The sequence below is a fragment of the Rana temporaria genome, chromosome 2 (assembly GCF_905171775.1).
Source record: "Rana temporaria chromosome 2, aRanTem1.1, whole genome shotgun sequence".
Lineage (NCBI taxonomy): Eukaryota > Metazoa > Chordata > Amphibia > Anura > Ranidae > Rana > Rana temporaria.
In genome coordinates this window covers 256,007,200-256,029,996 of record NC_053490.1, presented here as the reverse complement: position 1 = coordinate 256,029,996, position 22,797 = coordinate 256,007,200, and the positions used below count along the sequence as shown (strand labels likewise).

General features: G+C 41.2%; 1 protein-coding gene across 1 annotated transcript in view; it reads right to left on the bottom strand.

The window, feature by feature from the left end:
* The window catches only part of VPS53 (VPS53 subunit of GARP complex), a 180,348-nt gene that overhangs the window by 63,857 nt on the left and 93,694 nt on the right, over positions 1 to 22,797 (bottom strand). Inside the window, exons 11-13 of the mRNA XM_040336799.1 lie at positions 20,794 to 20,935; positions 11,012 to 11,113; positions 7,589 to 7,683 (exon numbers count right to left, since the gene is read on the bottom strand). Of these exons, the coding sequence (XP_040192733.1) occupies positions 7,589 to 7,683; positions 11,012 to 11,113; positions 20,794 to 20,935 (339 nt within the window). The remainder of the gene's footprint in view (positions 1 to 7,588; positions 7,684 to 11,011; positions 11,114 to 20,793; positions 20,936 to 22,797) is intronic.

Sequence of the window (22,797 nt, the reverse complement as noted above, 5' to 3'; positions counted from 1 at the left end):
TGTGAGGCATATGGTCTGAGCACCGATAGCCTAGGCCATCTTTATGTAGAGCAACAATTCTTTTTTTCATATCCTCAGAGAGTTACTTGCCATGAGGTGCCATGTTGAACTTCCAGTGACCAGTAAGATGATAACACCAAATTTAAACACACCTGCTCCCGATTCACATCTGAGACTTAAAACACTTATGAATCACATGACACCGGGGAGGGAAATCGACTAATTGGGCCCAATATGGACTTCACTTCGGGGTGTATTTACTTTTGTTCCCAGCAGTTTAAACATTAATGTGTGTTCAGTTATTTTGGGGACAGCACATTTACACTGTTATACAAACTGTACACTCACTACAGTGAGCAATAGCATGCAATGCCAAGCTGCTGCTAACAAAGAAAACAGAATATTGGCATGCAATAAAAAGGGGGATTAACTCCAGGGATAAAGCGATAATTCTCCCACTCTACAAGACTTTGGTCCGACCTCACTTAGAGTATGCTGTCCAGTTCTGGGCACCAGTCCTCAGAAAGGATGTACTGAAAATGGAGCGAGTACAAAGAAGGGCAACAAAGCTAATAAAGGGTCTGGAGCATATTAATTATGAAGAAAGGTTGCGAGCACTAAACTTATTCTCTCTGGAGAAGAGACGCTTGAGAGGGGATATGATTTAAATTTACAAATCCGATACTGTTGACCACACAATAGGGATAAAACTTTTTTGCCATAAGGCAGGATGGTAAATCGTTCCTATGGGGGCAAAATCCTGACAATCTGACAGTGCCCAGGGTGCATCTGCTAGAAATCATACCAGACTGGAGATCACCAGAAAGCCCTTTATCCCAATCCTGCAAAGGATGAAGTTTCAAGAAAGTATAGTATAGTATAGTATAGTATAGTATAGACATAAATCAGTGTGTACTAATCCCCAGAGCATTAATTGTGTCCTAAGGTTGATGCCGCTAGGGTCATGGGTAAATGATATAATATTGAATCTACAGGAGAAGATGCAGGAACAAGCATAAGGTCTCAGCAATCAGAGTCAACAAATAACAGTGTGATTTAGGCCATAAAGTCCTGCATGACCATGGTCATGACCTCAGCTGAGGGCAAGGTACCCAACCATATAGAGCTAAAGAGGATTCCAAGGATGGAATAGACTTTAAAAGCAATGTTACCCCAGGCTGCAGACATTGGCACCATCAGAAGTTATGCAAGGTATAGATTGAATAAAAGAAGACAGGCCTTGGGTACGGGTCATATGGTGGGAAGCGATCAAAGTCACTGTAAGCAGGCAGAAGGAAGATCAAAGTTCCATATGGCTCTTTGCAAACATGGGCAGGGACAGGGGGATGGTTCCTCAATGATGTATAGTGGAAAAAACACTCCATCCAGTAGATGACATTAGTGCTCAGTCACATAGCATTAACTGCGTTTGTGACAAAAAAAAATTCAGGAACGCGGAATAAAAGGAACTCCGTGACCTGTGTAAATTAGGTAGCACCTAGTGCTTGGAATGACAGGCTCACTCACCAAGTGAGCCTTTAGAGACATGACAAGTACTGATGCAATACCAGAAGCACCACAGCTAACTTTTGCAAAAAAATGCAAAGTGTAAGTATGCAAAGCCATGAATGCTGGCCATACACAGCATACATTTGACCATTCCACAGTGATATTTTTGACAGTCTGATCAAAACTGAGCTGTCTAGTGAAATCGAAGAGGATTTGGAAAATTCAGATATTTTCCATGCCAATCACATGGTGTATAAAAAAAATTGTGTAGATATTGTTTACTTTTTCCAAAAAATGTTTGAAACAAAAAAAGTGAATGTGTTAATGCAGGCAAATGTATTGGCTGTGTTGCATCAAACTACAATTCCTAACATTAGCACATAGACGAAAAAAACTCTGGATAGCCGCACTCCAAAATGACTTAAAATAAAGTTGGTCTTTTATTGTCAAAAGCACATGCAGACACTGCAAACAACAAGTACAGAATGGCCGACGCATTTCACGCTGCAATTCAGCCATGACTAAGCGCTGAATTGCAGCGTGAAACGCGTCGGCCATTCTGTACTTGTTGTTTGCAGTGTCTGCATGTGCTTTTGACAATAAAAGACCAACTTTATTTTAAGTCATTTTGGAGTGCGGCTATCCAGAGTTTTTTCCGTCTATGTGCTATAATCAGCATTGCCGGCACCCTGGTGGTTCAACAACCCTTGATGATCTACGAGGCTCACCTGGAGCGGTGAAAGAATTGTCCAATTCCTAACATTAGATGGATTACAATTATTGAACGATTATTCACATGAAAATCTGGTTATAGTAGCATAAGCCAGAGCAACCAATCAAAAAAAGTTCACATTATTTTATTTTTACCTACCCAGTTTGCTTTGCACCGTCATACCAAAAGGAGTCCCACACCAAACTTGAGCACATGCTCTATGAAATGCAAATACTTGATTGTGTTTATATAAATTAATTGGTGGGATCTTGCCTCCAATAACAGGTGGTCAAAACACACAATAAATGAACAGTGAGAAGTCATTTCTAAGTAACTTCTACTGATAAAAAAATTCAGAATTGCAACTACTTTATGGAGACATGAAAAAAAAAAAAAAACCTGAAGAAAAGTACTAGTGTGCCTGGTACGGTAGCCTTGTTACAATTTCAACTGCAAACTTTCTGGGAAACTGCATACTTTCTCTTCTAAAAACAAATTCCTTTCAGGTTTAGGGTGCCTGCAAGGGAAACATTTTAATGGAAAACATTTCTGATTGAGTGGAAAAAAGTAAAAGTAAAAATGAATTTCAATGTAAAGTCAGGACAGGGTGTGTCTGGGTTACTTAGAGCTGGGATTACACGGGCTATATCGGTACAAAGACAGACCCTTGATGTTTCTGGCTGCACTTGTTAGCTTACTGTGAAAAGTACATTTATGATTACCAAGCCTAGAGAATAATAATAGAATCAACGGACCAATACAGGTGGAATCTTCAGTAGCAGTATATTGAGTAGTCCCTTTAGTTAGTATATGCTCTTGTTTGATAAAGCAAATCATGTTGAAGGCATGTTCAGGAGGTTCATTTATCAGCCAGGCAGAGGATGGAGAAGAAGCATGATCTAAATAATATAATAAGAATAATAATAAAGTAATAAGTTAAATTGGTGCTGCCAGGCATGGTATTTATCTAATGCGCAGCATCTTACAACCTTTTGGAACTTTTTTACACATTACAGTTGGTAGCGTTTACCAAGATGTGATATGAACTGGGCTGTCAACGCACCTCAGCACACAAAAACAGGATTATTGCACTTATCATAAAATGCTTTTCTTGGAGTTCATTAAGGGGACACAAGATCAGTATTAACTCTGAAACAAGCGGGTTATGCTGCTGCTTACAGGTAATTGGTTACCAGAAAACAAAGTGGTCAACCAGATAAATTCTCCCACTTTAATCATGCTCCAGTTTTGAGTTAAAGCAGGAGTGAATCATGAAGACAGTGGTAAGAGCGGGTTTCTTTTCCCATCTGTGTCCTATTGGGAAGATTTCCCTTTACTTCCTGTCCCATAGCCACAACAGGAAGGAAAAATTAATCCCGCAAAAGTGATTGAATTCCTTGGTAGTCACCAAAACTTGTGTCCTGGTTGGAAGTTATTCCTATTCTGGTGACCACTCAAAATGTGGAATTTTCTCTCTTTTGGTAATAATGGTCATCGGGATAAAGAGAGAGAGTAAACAACCAGGGTAGCTTGCAGCTCAGGGACTGCTTGAAGGGCCTTACGTCTGAAGCTGGCACCAGAAGAGGTCTGAACATTCACCTTGTAAATCTTAGTTAAAGTGTGAACAGAAGACCAGGTGGCAGTTTTGAATAATGAGATGGATGCCTATAGCAGGCTGTAGATGATGCAGCTTTCTTTACTGCAACTGCCAGTTGCAGGAATGAGGAAAGGGGAGCTATTCTGTCAGAAAGAGACTGTAACAAAGAGAACCACATTCAAACAATGGAGGAATATCTTCATGGGAAGTATCGGCACAGAGCAGAGGGCAGAGAAATGGAAACAAGATTTCCTGGGTAAGGTAAAAGGCAGCACAACCTTACGGAGAAAGGAGACTTTTGAGGAGCTCATAGAAGCATCACAGCAAAATGCTTAGAAGGAGTAAACATTTCAGGGTTGGGCCAGTCACCATACAAAATAGGTTTCAGTCATGAGTGTACAAGGACATTTTTAACAGGCAGGGGGCCTTTTGAGGCTGCCCAGACTGGTGACCTTAAAGAATTCAAATGCAGGTTGAATCCTTAAAGTGATTGTAAAGGTTCAGTTTTTATTTTTTTGAAACAACAAACATGTCATACCTGCCTCCACTGTGCAGTTCATTTTGCACAGAGTGGCCCTGATCGTACTCTTCTGGGGTCCCACAGCGGCTTTCGCGGCTCCTATCCGCAATAGATAACCCCCTCTGGGAAGCCCTCTCCTGAGGGGTTACCTTGCAGGCGCGCTCCTGTGTTATACACTCATACATAGCCGCCGAGTATATGACTCAGTCCCGCCCTCGAATCATTGGATTTGATCGACAGCAGCGCGAACCAATGGTTGCGCTGCTATCAATGTATCCAATGAAGAGCCAAGAAGCCCTGGCAAAGATCGAGCGCATTTGCGACGCAGGACTTTCCAGGGCTCAGGTAAGTAAAACGGGGGGATGGGGGTCGGTAATCGACACATCTTTTTTCAGGATGCATTAAGGTGAAAAAAAGCATGAACCTTTATGACCCCTTTAAGCCTAGGAGCAATATCAGCAGACTGAGGGTCTTCAGCCACAAACTTGTTCAAAAGACATGGGTGAAAATTATTTTAGCCATTAATATGATATGGCTGCCGAAAATCAATCTCTAGTTAACGAAGAAGAGGCGTCATGGTTAAGGGCATCAGGGAAGTCTCCAGGGAGCTTGGGGATTCCACAGGACTGCTTCCTCTGTCCACAACTTTATCCCAGAGATCGTTTGACCATGCCTTGCCTCCGATAGTTGACTGTTTACTTCAGTTGCACTACCGGGGACTGAAATGCTCCAGGAAAGCCCTTTTCAAGCTTAGCTGATCAAAATGACCACAGCTGATCACAGTTGAAAGTCAAATGGTTTTGTGTGCCATTGGTAAGGTGATCAGATACACCTGATTGAGTTTATAAGTAATTTTAAAGAGGGGGAGATCCTTTTTCCAACTCAGCGATTTGGTTTTTGTATTTGTTTTATTTTTTCTGTCATATTGATGTTAAATGCTGCACTGAGTAAATGCAGCTGGATGATATAAAAACTGTGTGTCTTCATTTCAGCCTGTAAAGCAACAAAATAGGATTATTTTAAAGGGAGTGATTCCTTTCTATACCCACTGAAGTGAATAACCTCTGGTGATACACAAAAATTAAACAAATCCTTCTACATAAGTTTTACTGTTTATCTGCAGCTCTCTCTCTTCCACAGCCTTCTAAATTACACAGATCAAAGGCTTTTTCTCAGCTCCAGAAGGCAGGATAGCAGGGATCTGACATCATACACCGAACAACAGTAGGGCTCATTGTAATCTGAAATCTGAGTTGAGGGAATGGGAACACCCCTTCTACACACACTCATAGGAAACCCTGCAAAGCTGAGGCTGCCAATCACCAGTTGAGGCTGTCAATTACCTGGGGTGGGAGGGGGTTGTTTCCTGGGATTGCTTGGTGTCGAGTTAGACTGTTAGAAGTGACTCATGCAAATAGCAGAGGGATTGAGGCTTGCACACACTACAGAAGGATATAGTTTATTTTTTATTTCAGGGGTTTACAACTACTTTAATGAACTATAAAGAACACAGCACCTGCACTGTTTTTGGCAACTTAGTGCACCACAATCTAATGAATATTCACATGTGTGCACTGTGGTGCGATGAGCACACAGGCATTTATTTTATATCTGCTATTCACAAGTATATACCCCGGTGTTAAAGTGAATTCCTGCTATCTGATGAGGACAGTTCCATCTTAGACTTTTTAGATCTGCAGTTGCCATGCTGCCTACCTTGAGCACTACACTAACATGCACTACACATGGAAGGGTGTGCATGAAAACACTGCAAAAAACAACATTGGTATGTTCATTCAGTTTCCAAAGAGAGAAGTATTTCCATAGGCAATGGAAAATTGGTGCACTTCTCAGGTTGTCTGTTCATAAGGGCTCAGGTTCTCAGGTTGTCTGTTCATAAGGGCTCCGCTGGGGTTTTTGCGAAACAATGGCATTTTAAACTGGTTTTAGTACAAGGTAAACTTATTATATACAGATTGATAATAAATGAAAGCTACAGTAAGCAAGTATGGCATCACAGAAAAAAAAAAATAGCCTATTCATTGTCAGACAATAAAATTGAGTCATGGACAATAAAAAAAAAAAAAAAAAAAGCTAGGAACAAATGGGAGAGGTAGAAGATACAATAACAAATTGCAGTTCTTGGTCTTCCTCCACCCCTGGGTCCCACTCAGGGCCTAAATAGAATGGAGGCTAGAAAGTTGAACCGCATACTAGCTCATTATGAAATACTTGGCTTAGAATGAGGCGTTGGTATCTAATCCCGATTAATGCCGAGGGAGCTGACATTTTGCCCTCTGCAAGTTTTTTGTGTTTGTGGCTCCGGCGCTGTGAGTGGCTGGAGCCGCGATGACGTCACTCCCACGCATGTGCATGGTAGTCTTCTTCCCGGAAAGGTCTGGAAGCGTCTGCCAGACCTTCATCTGGGCATTCACTGTGAATATCTGCTAAACCGTACAGGTTTAGCAGATATTAATTTTACCTATAGGTAAGCCTCATTATGGTTTTACCTGTAGGTAAAAAATAAAAAAAATGTGTATACAACCGCTTTAACTTGTGGGGAATGCATGTCTAGGCCTGGCTAACCTACACAGACAGGCCACTTTGCCAGACTGACATCTGAGAGAGGACATTATGAAGGAACAGAGGTAGTCCATGTTCAAACAGACTGGTATGAGCCAAGCAAGTTGCAGTCTACATAATCACACAACAGAACTATTCTGGTGACTGAAAAAAACAGTCCAGCAAGCATGCGGAGTCTGGGGTAGCTCTGTTCTAAGAAGGAATAGACAGAGTTGGGCGAAAAAATAGCCAGGATAATTAAATACATTCATGTGCATTAATATGCTAAATACCCTTGTGCAGACAGAACACTTACTTAGAGGTCTCATGCACACTGAATGTTCAGCCCTGGTGCATGAGGCTCTGGCATTTATGGGCGATGAAAAGTAATGGTGCGCTGTGCAGTCCTGCTCCTGGTAGCCTGTCAAACTCTTGGAGACAAGCTGATTCATATTATAGTCTAAACATCTGTGTTACTTTGCTGTATGGATGAACACAAGTGGGCAAAAAAGGTATATATATATATATATATATATATATATACACATACATACATACATACATATATACACACACACATACATACATACATACATACATACATACACACACACACACACACACTCTATCTGAACCAAGTAGAAGAGAGAAATGCATAACTGCAAAATTAGGAAATAAGACCACTCACCTGTCTTGTGACTCGATATACACATATAGATGGGGCTCAAAACACTTAGAAATTATGCCATGAAAGGGATTCTCTGGTACTTTCGGCTTCTTTGGCTGCAAAAAATACATAGTGGCTTCAACCAAAAACTTCAGTCATTGACTCTATAAATATATTTCTTTAGTGTGCTGACCTGTTATGCTTTAGACATTCCCCTGGTCTGCTTATGAACAGTTTGGGTTCACTACTAAATAAGTCCTCCTAATATTTAAAGCTTTAAGGCTGGGTTCACACTGCCACACAGAGGGGCTCCGAGCAGGGGTCCGCTGCGTCCCCGTTCCAGGTCCAATTTCAGTCTGCATTTTTGGCTGGATTCAGATCTGAAATGGACCAGAAGACACACAGGACTCCTGTGCAATTCCGCTCCGGGATGTGTGAACCGGCTCCATTGAGAGCTGGTCATAATCTCCTGACATGCGAATTGGATGTTGGGAAACCCGCACCCAAATTCGCAATAGTGTGAACTCAGCCTAAAAGATTTTCTTTAAACTGTGCACATCACAGTATCTAATAGCTCAGGCCATGATTTGTCATAAATTGTGATGATTATGGCTTACAGTTAAAATCCACAATCTCAGAAAATTTGAATATTGTGAAAAGGTTCAATATTCAATGCAGGTGTGTACCGACTCTTATTTAACATGAGTGTGAATGTGATTGCTTAATTCTGAACACAGCTACACCCCCAGTTATAAGAGGGTGTGCACACTTATGCAACCACATTATTTCATTTTTTATTTTTACTTCCCTACCCTAAAAGATTTCAGTTTGTTTTTCAATTGAATTGTACAGTGTATAGGTCACATTAAAGGTGGAAAAAGTTCTGAAATTATTTATCTTTGTCATTTTTTTTACATCACAGAAACCTGGCAACATTTTAACAGGGGTGTGTAGACTTTTTACTTTACATTTTATATATATATATATATATATATATATATATATATATATATATATATATATATATATATATATATATATATATATATATATATATATATATATATCTATATCTATAATGTATTTATTACACATACAAACACTGTATATACAATGGGGAAAATAATGATTTGGTCCCCTGCAGATTTTGTAAGTTTGCCCAGGGTCGAACATTTTTATCATAGGTGTATTTTGAATGATGGAGACAATAATCCAGAATAAAATAAAAAAAATCATGACACAAAGGTTATAAATTGAGTTGCAGTTTAGTGAGTAAAATAAGTATTATATCCCCTACCAACCAACAATAATTCTGGCTCCAGTATGTGCTTATGCGGTACACAGATTATTCCTGTCAATTTAAGAAGGTGCTCCAATCGTCAACTCCTTAGGTGTATAAAAGAAACCTGTCCACAGAATCTCTTTCTTTCATTCAAACCTCACTATCATGGGCAAGACCAAAGAGCTGTCAAAGGACATCAGGGACAAGATTGTAGACATGAACGTAGCTGGAATGGGCTACAAGACCATCAGCAAGAAGCTTGGTGAGAAGGAGACAAATGTTTGAGCGATTATTTGCAAATGGAAGAAATACAATATAACTATCAATCTCTCTCAGTCTGGAGCTCCATGCCTCATGGGGGAAGGACAGGGCTCAAGTCCTGCGGGAACGGAGTTCCTGCACTTTTTTCACAGCAGGAACGCAGTTCCCTTTGCAGGACTAGAGCAGCCGAGCCACCTGAGCCAATTCTTCACTAGGCGGCAATGCCCAGCTCGAGTCACTGTCAGGGGTAGGCGAACCTTATTAATCCTTTGTTACTGGCCGCTTCCTGTATATGGATTCATCGGTAGTGTGCGGGTATTCCGTCACTTCTTTGATGCCGCAATGTCTCCTGGGAGCTTTTGTCATTGTTCCCAGGAGACATTGCGGAGGTCTGCCGCGAGTTATCTCAGGATTTAGAAAGAACTTGCGGTTTAGTAATTATGCATATGAGCGTATCATTTTTTTTTTTTTTTTTTTGGGGGGGGGGGGTGGATCTTGGGTGGGAGTTCCCACACTTTTTTTCCCAGGACTTGACCCCTGGGGAAGGATGATGAGAAAAGTGAGGAATCAGCCCAGAACTACACAAGAGGAGCTTGTGGATGATCTCAGGGCAGTTGGGACCACAGTCGCCAAACAAAGCATAATAACACAATACGCTGCCATAGATTGAAATCCTACAGCGTCCGCATGGTCCCCCTCTTCAAGTAGGCACATGTACAGGCCCATCTGAAGTTAGCGAATGAACATTTAAATGATTCAGAGAAGGATTGGGAGAAAGTGCTGTGTTCACATGAGACCAAAATTCAGCTCTTTGGCATTAACCCAACTCACTGTGAAAAATGCTGACTTTGCCACATTAAGGGGGCCAATAGATGAGGCCATGTATTGTAAAATCTTAAATGAGAGCCTTCTGCCCTCAGCCAAAACACTGAAGGTGGGTCATAGATGGGACTTCCAGCATGACAATGACCCAAAACATACTGCCAAGGCAACAAAGGAGTGGCTCAACAAGAAGCACATTAAGGTCATGAAGTGGCCTAGCCAGTCTCCACACTTTAATCCTATAGAAGGGATATTATAGGAGGGAGCTGAAATTTCGAGTTGCCTAGCGACAGCCAAGAAACCCTAAGGATTTAGAGAAGAAGATCTATAAACAAGAGTGGACCAAAATCCCTCCTGGGGTGTGTGAAAACCTAATAAACTACAGAAACGTCTTACCTCTGTGCTTACCAACAAGGGTTTACACACCAAGTAGTAAGTCATGTTTTGCTTGTGAATCAAATACTTATTTTACACACTGAACTGCAATGTATTTTTTTCTGGATTTTTGGTTGACATTCTGTCTCTATCATTTAAAAAACATCAGATAAAAATTATAGACCCTTCATTTCTTTGTAAGTGGACAAACTTACAAAATCTGTAAAAGGACTAAATATTTTTCCCCCCCACTGTATGTGTGCGTGCGTGCGTATGTATATAAACATACATACACATTTTATATATATATATATATATATATATATATATATATATATATATATATATATATATATATATATATATATATATATATATATATATATATATATATATACACACACACACACACACATACATACACTGTATATGGGTGGAGTTTCTTTTTATTTTTGCGGTCAACCATATCAATGTATCTGTCACATAAGGCTAGAAAGGACCGATTGTCTGCCTGCCTGTGTTACTATATTTGCCATGACCCACCAATATGCTGGTCATCATGATGAGCATCTAGTTTAAAAAAATGCAAGAACTGATTGATTTACGTAATGCCGATTTAATAAACAGCACAGAAGATGGTGTATGTCAAATTTTGAAGCGGAGCCTCCTCTAACTTAAACAATGAACAAATCCACAGAACTCACCTTATCAAGGTCCCCATCTCTTTCAAGAGCCGACTCATCTCCTATGTTGTCATCATCTAGGAAGGGGTTGGTAGAAACTGGAGCTTGGGGCTCTGGCTTTTTCTTAAAGTAAAAAATAAATAAAAGATATTTATACATATATATTATTTTCAAGTAGTCTATTGACCTGTCCAAAGCCTTCTTTTAATCTAATGATTCAATATGCAATGTTTGGGAATAAGGCAGAAATAGTGTATCTGGACACAATAATCCAGAATTTTGTTGTGCTACAGATCCACATAGGTATTGCCGTTTTTCTTCTTCTGGGCTTGAACGCAATTTCATAATGATCCTAGATCTAAAACAGACACTTCATACACATGCTGGCCAAGATTATACTGCATTCTTCCCAGGTGCCAAACCTTCAGGCTTTACTGTGTAGCCACGGGCAGATTGGGGTTTGTTTTGGTGGTTACCAGTACTTTAAATGTACATAAGGGAGAATGTGCGTTTTTGCCCTTCGCCATTCAGTAGCAGTTCCCTATAACCATTCCCATCTATTTTTATCGAAATAATGTTTTTTGATACCAGGAGACATCTTGAATTATCTAGCCTTTGCTTCGGTGGCTCGCCTTCTATTTGGGAGGACATAGTATCTTAGCTTGACGCTCATTCCTGCCACTGCTGATTTTGCTCAGATTGCCGCTATATTGTCTATGTCACACGGGTTGTTACCGTAAAGCATACATTGTATTAAGATTGCCCCTATAATACCTCTAAAATTTACACAAATGTAATGTTTCCTAATAGTCGATTATAATTTTTTCAAATAAAAAATGCACACAAAACCGAGTCAAAAGCCATAATTTCAGCTGTCACTATAGCAGGAGGTAAGGGGAAATCTTCCAATGGGGCCACCTGTCTTGGTAACAAGTGACGTGGAGTTTTTCCTCTAACTTCCTGTCATGTCTCTGGAGTATAGTAGTTCATGGTTTAGTTTATGTCCTGCGTGTTATCTCACTTTTTTCTGTCCTGTTTATCTGTTTTCTGTATTCTTTTATTTTCCCTCTGGTCCTTTAAAATTAATCTTAATAAGGAAAATATCAAATGTGGCAGTCATTTTTAAGAGGGCTGTAGAGAGCACAAAAGTGAAGGCATTCATTTCTAAATGGGCTTTAATAGCAGTGATCACTAGCAGATGTAATGCGTCTCCAAACTATATCGGTCTCCTGAAGCATGTCCTCCATGTCTCCAAAAAGTGCCATGGCATGTGTGCAGTCTCTGACCATCTCCTGTTGTACAGAATGGCTTCAGTCTTTGACAGCATTCACCGATTATGTGAGTCTTTGGGGATATTAAGGGTCGCATGCCAACTACTTTCAAGTAGGTTTACTACTACTTGTACATACAGCATTTCTTTTTAATTTATTTTTTATCGAATTTTATTAAATTTTTTTTTTTTTTACTGAATATTTGTATTTGTTATACAGTATTAAAGCGGGGGTTCACCCTTAGAGGGCACTTTTCCCCCTTAGATTCCTGCTCGTTATTACTAGGGGAATCGGCTATTTATTTAAAAATAGGTGCAGTACTTACCCGTTTACGAGACGCATCCTCTCCGTCGCTTCCGGGTATGGGCTTCGGGAATGGGCGTTCCTTCTTGATTGACAGGTTTCCGAGAGGCTTCCGACGGTCGCATCCATCGCGTCACGATTTTCCGAAAGAAGCCGAACGTCGGTGCGCAGGCGCAGTATAGAGCCGCACCGACGTTCGGCTTCTTTCGGCTACGAGTGACGCGATGGATGCGACCGTCGGAAGCCTCTCGGAAGACTGTCAATCAAGAAGGAACGCCCGCTCCCGAAGACCATACCCGGAAGCGACGGAAGAAGATGCAGCTCGAAAACGGGTAAGTACTGCACCTATTTTAATACAAATAGCCGATTCCCCTAGACCGAACGAGCAGGAATCTAGGGGAAGAAAAAAAAATGTTTTAGAAATGGGTGAACTCCCGCTTTAAAGTGTCCCACATCATCAAAAAAAACTATCAATACATGCTATTCATGCTCACTCAGTCACTATGAGATTCATTTTCTGTATTCTGCAAAAAACCTGATTGATCCTGCTGTTCTCTATCTCCTCCTTCTGTCCATGTCCCCAATCCAGCTAGGGATTTTGCAGAGCAGTGTTAGCAGCTCTGCACATGCTCAGTTTTCAGTAAGTGTCTATGCTGAGCATTTCCTCCCTATCACATCTGAGCAGCCCATGTGACTAGAGAGTCACACATGTGGGTGTATACACAGTGGTAAAGGACAACCCACTTCTCCTTCATGCCCACTCACCAGCTAAACACGAGGGCGGATATTACATGTAGATTAATGGTGGCTTCACCTCCCTGTTATACTAAAACACAGGCTGGAGGGTGACAGCCTGTGACTGGCAGAAATCCGTCACGCTATTACATTGCCAAAAAATAATAGATTTGATTTCAAATACATACTTTTATGCCAATATAAAACGTTTGATATTTATTTTTACTCCATATTCCAAAGGCTGTTTTTTTTTTGTTTTTTTTAGCATGTGACCAACAGCAGAGGACTAGAAGCTCATCCTATGTATCACTGCAGACAGGCTGGGAAAGATCTGGGTCATGTGACAGTTGTATATGGATTAGGAAAAATGTACTCACAGCGCCATCATCCACATACATAAATAGTATGTCAAACTGTGTGTTTAGTATCATTTTAAAGCGGATCTCCGCCGAGAAAAAATATTAAAAGCCAGCGGCTACAAATACTGCAGCTGCTGACTTTTAATATTAGGACACTTACCTGTCCTGGAGTCCAGCGCCGTCGGCAGCAGAGGACGAGCGATCGCTTGTCACTCTGCTGCCTCCACCTCCATCCTTGGTGAGGGAACCAGGAAGTGAAGCATTGCGGCTTCACTCCCCGGTTCTCTACGGTGCATGCGCGAGTCTCACTGCGCCGTGCTCACTGGTCCCTGCTGTTTTCTGGGAGCCGTGTGTTTCCCAGAACACAACGGGGGGGGGATCTGACGTCCTGCCCGCAGTCTACCCGCAGACTGTGTGGCCGGAAGTGGGTGCAAACAGGTATCTGCACCCACTCCTCCCTGAAAGGTGTCAAATGTGACACCGGAGGTGGGGGGAGGGTTCCGATGAGTGGAAGTTCCACTTTAGGGCGGAGCTCCGCTTTAAGAAAGGGTTTGTTTATAGTCTTTGTAGATTCATTTTTTTACACTTGTGTATGATTTTGGCTTCAGATAAGTGTTCACTGTCCTAGTTTGCGCTTGCTCAGGAACTGACAAAATGTCCTTGTATGCACCGTGAACTTCTAGTCTGCTCTTTACCATCATATTTCATTTTGAGCATAGTTTTTGGGGTAAAAAATACTAGGGAGGCAGGATTATACAACTGTTGTTTCTCATTTAGGAGATGTATGAAATCCACACCACTCTAAGTCAGCTTTTACTGATGCTTTAGTACAGTTTTTAGAATTGCGTGTTCTACATAAGTGTTATTAACCAACAACCACCATTTAAAATCATTAGTAGTGATAACATTTTAATATTTTAACACAATACCATAAGTTCCCATGAAGCATGATACTTCAAAGCTGAGCAGTGAATAACATGCTGGTTAAGCAATACTGGAGAGCTCTCAAGTGACTGGTTGTTGCATATTACTCAATGGCATGATTGATTGCTACTGCCATCACATTCTTCAATGCAACTACAATCCACAAAAGCACAATCATGCACACATTAAAGTATAACTATATTTTCTCTATAAAATCCCCCAGTCGCCCCCCCCCATCCCCCCCAAGCCTCAAGCTAAATTAACCTAGCAACTCACTGCACTGCATACTTACCTCTTGAATGGCAAGCGGGAGACTCCCACACTATTTACATCTTGGATGTGGAAATCTTGTCTGGCGTGGCAGTTGTGAAGTGGAAGGCAAATGATTAATGGTTTTCAATTTTTTTTACTAATAAATGTGTTAAAAGTGCGGCATGCATTTGTATAGTAAATACTTTGTAGAACCACCTTTCCCTGCATTTACAGCTGAAAGTGTTTTTGGGGATGTCCCTACCAGGCTTTGCACATCTAGGAGCATGACATTTGTGCCCATTCTTCTTTGCAAAATAGCTCAAGCTGTCAGATTGGACGGAGAGCGTCTGAACATCAATTTTCAAGTCTTGCCACAGATTCTCAATTGGATTTAGGTCTGGACTTTGAATAGCCCATTGTACCACATGAATATGCTTTGATCAAAACCATTCCATTCTAGTTCTGGCTGTATGTTTAGGGTCATTGTCTTGCTGGAAGGTGAACCTATGCCCCAATCTCAATTCTTTTGCAGACTTTTACAGGTTTTCTTTTAAGATTGCTCTGTATTTGGCTCCATCCATCTTCCCATCAACTCTGTTTCCCTGTCCCTGCCGAAGAAAAGCATCCCCACAACATGATGCTGCCACCACCATATTTCACAGTGGGGATGATGTGCTCAGGGTGATGTGCAGTGTTAGTTTTCTGCCACACATGGCATTTTGCTTTTAGCAAAAAGTTAAATTTTGGTCTCATCTGACCAGAGCACCATCTTCCACATTTGCTGTATCCCCCACATGGCTTCTCGCAAACAGTAAACTGGACTTCTTATGGCTTGCTTTCAACAATGGCTTTCTTCTTGCCACTCTTCCATAAAATGCCAGATTTGTGGAATGCACGACTAATAGTTGTCCTGTGGACAGATTCTCCCACCAGAGCGGTCAATCTCTGCAGCTCCTACAGAGTTATCATGGGTCTCTTGGCTGCTTCTCTGATTAATCCTCTCTTTGCCCAGCCTGTCAGTTTAGGTGGACAGGCATGTCTTGATAGGTTTGCAGTTGTGCCATACTCTTTCCCATTTTGGAATGATGGATTGAACAATGCTCTGTGAGATGTTCAAAGCTTGGGTTATTTTTTTTATAATCTAACCCTGCTTTAAAGGGGTTGTGAAGGTTTGTTTTTTATTTTCTAAATGGGTTCCTTTAACCACTTAAGGACCGCCTCATGTAAATATACGTCAGCAGAATGGCACGGACAGGCACATGCACGTACCTGTACGTCCTCTGCTTGACGTGGGTCGGGGGTCCGATCGGGGACCCCCCCCCCGGTACATGCGGCGGTCGGTAAGCCTCGGGGAGCGATCAGGGACGATGGCGCTATTCGTTTATAGCCGCCCCGTCGCGATCGCTCCCCGGAGCTGAAGAACGGGGAGAGCCGTATGTAAACACGGCTTCCCCGTGCTTCACTATGGCGGCGCATTGATCGAGTGATCCCTTTTATTAGGGAGACTCGATCGATGATGTCAGTCCTACAGCCACACCCCCCTACAGTTGTAAACACACACAAATTGAACCCTAAATGTTACAGCGCCCCCTGTGTTTAACTCCCAAACTGCAACTGTCATTTTCACAATAAAGAATGCAATTTAAATGCATTTTTTGCTGTGAAAATAACAATGGTCCCAAAAATGTGTCAAAATTGTCCGAAGTGTCCGCCATAATGTCGCAGTCACGAAAAAAAAATCGCTGATCGCCGCCATTAGTAGTAAAAAAAATAAAAATGCAATAAAACTATCCCCTATTTTATAAACGCTATAAATTTTGCGCAAACCAACCGATAAACGATTATTGCGATTTTTTTTTACCAAAAATAGGTAGAAGAATACGTATCGGCCTAAACTGAGGGAAAAAAAAAATTATATATGTTTTTGGGGGATATTTATTATAGCAAAAAGTAAAAAATATTGAATTTTTTTCAAAATTGTCGCTATATTTTTGTTTATAGCGCAAAAAATAAAAACCGCAGAGGTGATCAAATACCACCAAAAGAAAGCTCTATTTGTGGGGAAAAAAGGACGCCAATTTTGTTTGGGAGCTACGGCGCACGACCGCGCAATTGTCTGTTAAAGCGATGCAGTCCCAAACTGTAAAAACCCCTTGGGTCTTTAGGCAGCATATAGGTCCGGGGCTTAAGTGGTTAAGCTAGTGCATTGTTGGTTCACTTACCTTTTCCTTCGATTTCCCTTCTGAATGTTTTTTTGCTTTGTCTGAATTTCTCACTTCCTGTTTCTCCTCAGTATGCTTTCACCATCATCTGAGCGGTGGAAAGTCAGCCAAAACAGCTTACTGAGGAGGAACAGGAAGTGAGAAATTCAGACAAAGAAAAAGAAAAAAAAAACATTTAGAATGGAAAGGAAAAGGTAAGTGAACCAACAATGCTCTAGCTTAAAGGAACCTATTTAGAAAATAAAAAACTAACCTTTATAACCCCCTTTAAACTTCCACAACTATTCCTGACCTGTCCAGTGTGTTCTGTGGCCTTCATAATGCTGTTTGTTTGTTTGTTTGTTTCTCTAACAAACCTCTGAGGGCTTTAAAGAACAGCTGCATTTATACAGAGATTAAATTACACACAGATGGACTCTAATTACTAATTAGGTGACTTCCGAAGGCAATTGGTTCCACTAGATTTTAGTTAGGGGTATCGGAGTAAAAAGGGACAGAATACAAATGCACCCCACACTTTTCAGATATTTATTAATTAAAAAAAAAATTGAAAACCATTTATCATTTTCCATCCACTTCACAATTATGTGCCACTTTGTGTTGGTCGATCACATAAAATCCCGATAAAATACATTTACGTTTTTGGTTGTAACATGACAAAATGTGGAAAATTTTAAGGGGTATGAATACTTTAAGGCAATAAATATATAAGCAGAATAAAAAATAGACCTGGAACTCCACCACACACCATATAACATATATTAAGGAGAACTTGATGACATGTTGGTTAAATATGACTGAATAGGTCTTGTTATTAAATAGGCGTTCCATTAATAAAAATTAATAGTCTGCCTTTTTTTGTTCAAGAATTGTGTCGGCTGTATTTTGACCCTTTCTATTGTCCTTGGGTGAACCAGCATTCTCTGCACTGAGATAATGAAAAGCACACGTGAATATATTGCATTCTGTAAATTAGAAGCGTATTTGTATGCTGAATAAAATACAATGATAATATGTAAACTGATGTCTTGCCAAAGACATTAACTCCGTGTAGTTATGGGTTACTTGTGTACAAGTTTATTAAAGAAGCCAGTTTGTTAGAACAAAATAATGTTTGGGAACACAGAAACAAAAAGGTTCTCCACAATCCCATTTAGGTATTGTTGAACACTGACCCATGCAGTAAGGCCACTTTACCCAGAAGTCTGCAAGGTCCATCCTCTGAGGCTACTAGGAAATGACATCTCTACTTTCTGACACACTGGTACCCCAGCAGGGTTTGCAGGTTCCTTTACCTGCTTCAACACTAGCACATAGAATAAGACTATCAAAAGCAGCAGACTGTGCCATTTACCACTATTATTCTGGATCTTAATTATATATGGCACTACAACTGCCAGCCTGATACAGAATTTCATACAGTGCAAAGTGATTATGGTAATTCAAAATGAAGGATTTCAGATAACTATATATGAAATAGTTAAATAACTTGTATAATTGCATTGCATTCATACGGGCAAAATTTTAGTCTTACCCCTGCTGCTTGGAGTTAAGGCAGGCATATACAAGAATATTAATCCCTCTCTGAACTAAATGGATTTATAAATTGGATACTCTGACCTCAAAGGGACTTAGTGCTGAAATCAATATCAATTGTTTTATTACAGATTTTTAGGTTTCTGCAGTTTCTGGTTTTATTTCTAACTTTAATAATAAAAACATTATTTGTTTGATTGTTTAACATTATTTTATCATTCATTTTGTGTATTTTATGTATTGTGGATTTTTGGGTAGTTTATATCACTTAGGATATTTTATGGAATGAAATGTGATACTTATTTATGTAAAGACGGATTGCATTAATGATGCAATGATTATGTCTAAATACATTCCATTTCTTAAAGATTTGGGAATGCACATATGATTTTTCTACGATGGTGCATTGTATGGTGTATGGCGATTAAATTACCCAATTGTACATATTATGTATACATTTGGTGGTGAAATACTCCAAGCTTTTTGAATTAGGTTAAAGCTTTATGAAATTGATGTACATTATCTAGTAATTTGTTTTTAGTGGGGGATCGGTCCCTGTTATTTAAATACATTTTAGGTGGTACCAAATTTATGTATTTTGGGACTGGGGTTATTGTTTGGAAAGAGTTAATATAGTTGGCTGCTGCAGATAAACATTGGTTCGTCTTCACCACTGTCCTATCCCCTTTTTTGAACGTTCGAATGACAGAACACATCAAAGATGCGGCTAGCAGTGATCAAGTCTGTAAATCAGTCTGTCCTGTGTGCCAATTAAAAGGTTGGTCTGCATAGCGGCTTGTGTGAGCGGCCATGCTTCGGACATGACCGCTCACTCATACTGAAGCTGAAAACTTTAAAGCTCTGCCACTTACTAAAATGACTGCCAGGGAATTTTTCTTGCAGACCACACATTCTGCACAAGTCACACCATGACCTCCCAAAATGAACCATCAGTAGAATTTGCATCATCAGGGAGAATTGGGTAGTATATAAAATGTCTTTAGCAAAAAAAATTCAATAAAAGAAACCGATAAGAAAAGGAACATTCCAAATAGCCTGCGCTAAAGGTGGTTTTATCTTATCTGTGCTCTGGGATCACATATTTTGTTCACACGCCTTAGGATAGACATAACCAATTTCCTACATTGTCAACCCAATCAAAAAACACAGAAGCAACAATCGCATCATAAGAGTCGTTGATCCATAACTTTGCTGTTCTAGTGTTTATGCATGTAGGTTTGTCTGATCTTTAGACAATTAGGCAGTTTATGAATCTAGCCATGCGATTTGTGAATATTAAATTGTGTAATTTTATGCAGATTGGATACATGTGTGAATGTGTTAAGGAAAAAAATAAATTTGCAATGCCCAATTTACTCATCTCCTACAGTGGCCATGTTCTGCTTTCATCTTTGGCTGGGTTCACACTATTTGTGGAGCGGCTCACAGCAGGGGGATCCAGTGCGTACCCGTTTACCGCTTCAGGGGTGAATCAGGTCCAAATTTGGAGCAAAATACACACAAGTACCCTTCTGCAGTGTGCTTCGTGACCGTCCTGGAAACGTGTGAACCAGAACCATTGAAAGCCAGTCACACTCTCTTGCCAAGAGAATTGGTTGTGGGGAAACCCTCATCCAATTCACATTAGCGTACACCCAGCCTCAAACACTGTTTTGTTCACACTTTTCATAACAGAAGAAATTAGACATTTCCCAGCATCCAGAGAGCTGCAGTAATGCAAATTACCCACTGGCAGAGTCCATCACTAGATCCGTCTGCTCAGCAGGGGATCTCTCCACTGAGCAGGCGGATGACAGGTCAGTGCCCTTTCTGCATGAGTGTTGATCCAGAGCAGGCATGGGCACAGCCCGCTGTCCTATATGGGCTGTCGAATGGAAATGGACCGCCTGTCCATTTCCAGCCAACTGTCATCCGATCTGCTCCACCAGACGGATGGGGATTGGATTCCCATCTGTCTGTTTTTAGCAGACAGGATTGGATTGTATGTCGGCAGGTGTCAACGGACACATGTTTGCCGACATCCGTCGTTCCATAGAGAGCAATGAATGGTTTGATCGGGTCCGCCTAAAAAACTGACAGGTGGACCGGATCAGTCCATCCCTGTGAAAGGGGCCTTAGAGTATATCACTGGCAATGCGCACACATACTAGTTCTGACTATCAAATCATTTGTCATCTTACCACAACCGTGTCCGTCAAGGTACAGCCAGAAAACTTTTTTGCTAGGAGACCCTCAAAGTTAGTGGTTCTCTGAATAGCAAATAGCAGAAGCTTCACTTCAATTTCCTTTGCTCTCGTCCTCATGACTTTTGAAAGATCATTTCTGCAGAAAATAGCAACATTTATTAACCATTAAAAAACGAATGCTATAAAACTAAATTCATTCTTCAACCACTATACTAAAGCAGTACTTAGACAAAAACCTACATATCCCAGTAAGACTTCGTCCAGTAGAAATCTGCCCTCCAAATATACAATTCCAGCCTCCTCACTGCCAAGCAGACCTATTTCATTACCCTCATTAAAAACGTATCATCCCATCCCCGTCAACTCTTCTCTACCTTCAACTCTCTACTTCGTCCCCCACTGCCTCTGCCCACTAACTCACTCACTGCCCAGGAGATTGCCAATCACAGAAGATTGATACAATTCGCAAGGAGATCTCTACTGTTTAGATACTCTCCACGCTTCACACCTCATGCCCACAGGTACAGTCATTACGTCCCTCTTTCAACCCCACCACTATAGACGAGGTTGCTAAATTACTTGCCAACGTCCATCTTACCACCTGTGCTCTGGATCCTGTTCCCTCGCAAATGCTACATTCAACCCTCTGGCTCTATTCTACACTCTCTAACCCACATCTTCAATCTCTCCCTCTCTTCTGGCATCTTCCCTTAGGCCCCGTACACACGAGAGGATCCATCCGCTGGAATTGATCCGCGGACCGGCTCCAGCGGATAGATCCCCTGGTGTGTACAATCCAGCGGATCTGTTTCCGCGGATTTTTATCCCCTGGGATGGATTTCCAGCGGATAAAAATTTTAAGACATGCTTTAAAATCTATCCGCTTGAATCCATCCCAACGGATTGATCCGCTGGTCTGTACAGACTCACCGGATCAATCCGTCCGAATGAATCCCCCGTTTGCATCGTAATGATTCGACGCATGCGTGGAATTCCTTATATGCAGCGTCGCGCACGTCGCCGCGTCATCGCGGCGACGGCGCAACACGTCATCGCGATGGGATTTCGATCCGATGGTGAGTACACTCCATCGGATCAAAATCCTCGGAAATCCTCGAGAGGATTTATCCGCGGAAACGGTCCGGTGGACCGTATCCGCAGATAAATCCTCTCGTGTGTACTAGGCCTAACTCTTTGAAACATGCACTAGTCAGCCCCATACTTAAAAAGCCCTCACTAGACCCATCCAATCTTGACAACCTACACCCCATCTCCTTGCTCCCCTTTTTATCCAAACTCCTTGAACGTCTAGTCTACAACCGACTGAGTGTCCACCTTGCTGATAATAACCTTCTTGATCCACTTCAGTCTGGATTTCATCCTCAACATTCCACAGAAACTGCTCTCCTAAAACTTACAAACGATATACTAAAGGCCAAAACAAAGGGACACCCTTCTGTACTCCTACTCCTGGACCTCTCTGCTGCTTTGATACGGTTGACCACCCCCTCCTCCTCAAAAAAACTCCACACCTTTGGTCTCCGTGACTGTACTCTTCGCTGGTTCTCTACCTACTTATACAACCGCACCCTCAGCGTTACTTACAACTCTACTTCCTCCTCTCCTCTTCCATTCTCTGTTGGGGTCCCCCAAGGTTCTGTTCTTGGACATCTCCTATTTTCAATCTACACCTCCTCCCTGGGTCAGCTGATAGCCTCCCACGGCTTCCAACACCACCTTTACACTGATGACATATCTCTCTACCCCTCAACTCACTCCCTCATTCTCCTCACGCATCACTAATTTACTATCAGATATATCAGTCTGGATGTCACACCACTTCCTCAAACTCAATCTATCCAAAACTGAACTTATCATTTTCCCTCCCCCACGTGCCTCTTCCCCTGATCTCTGTCAAAATTGATGGCACAACTATCAGCCCATCCCCACATGCCAAGGTCCTAGGTGTAGTCCTGGACTCTGAACAATCCTTTAAGC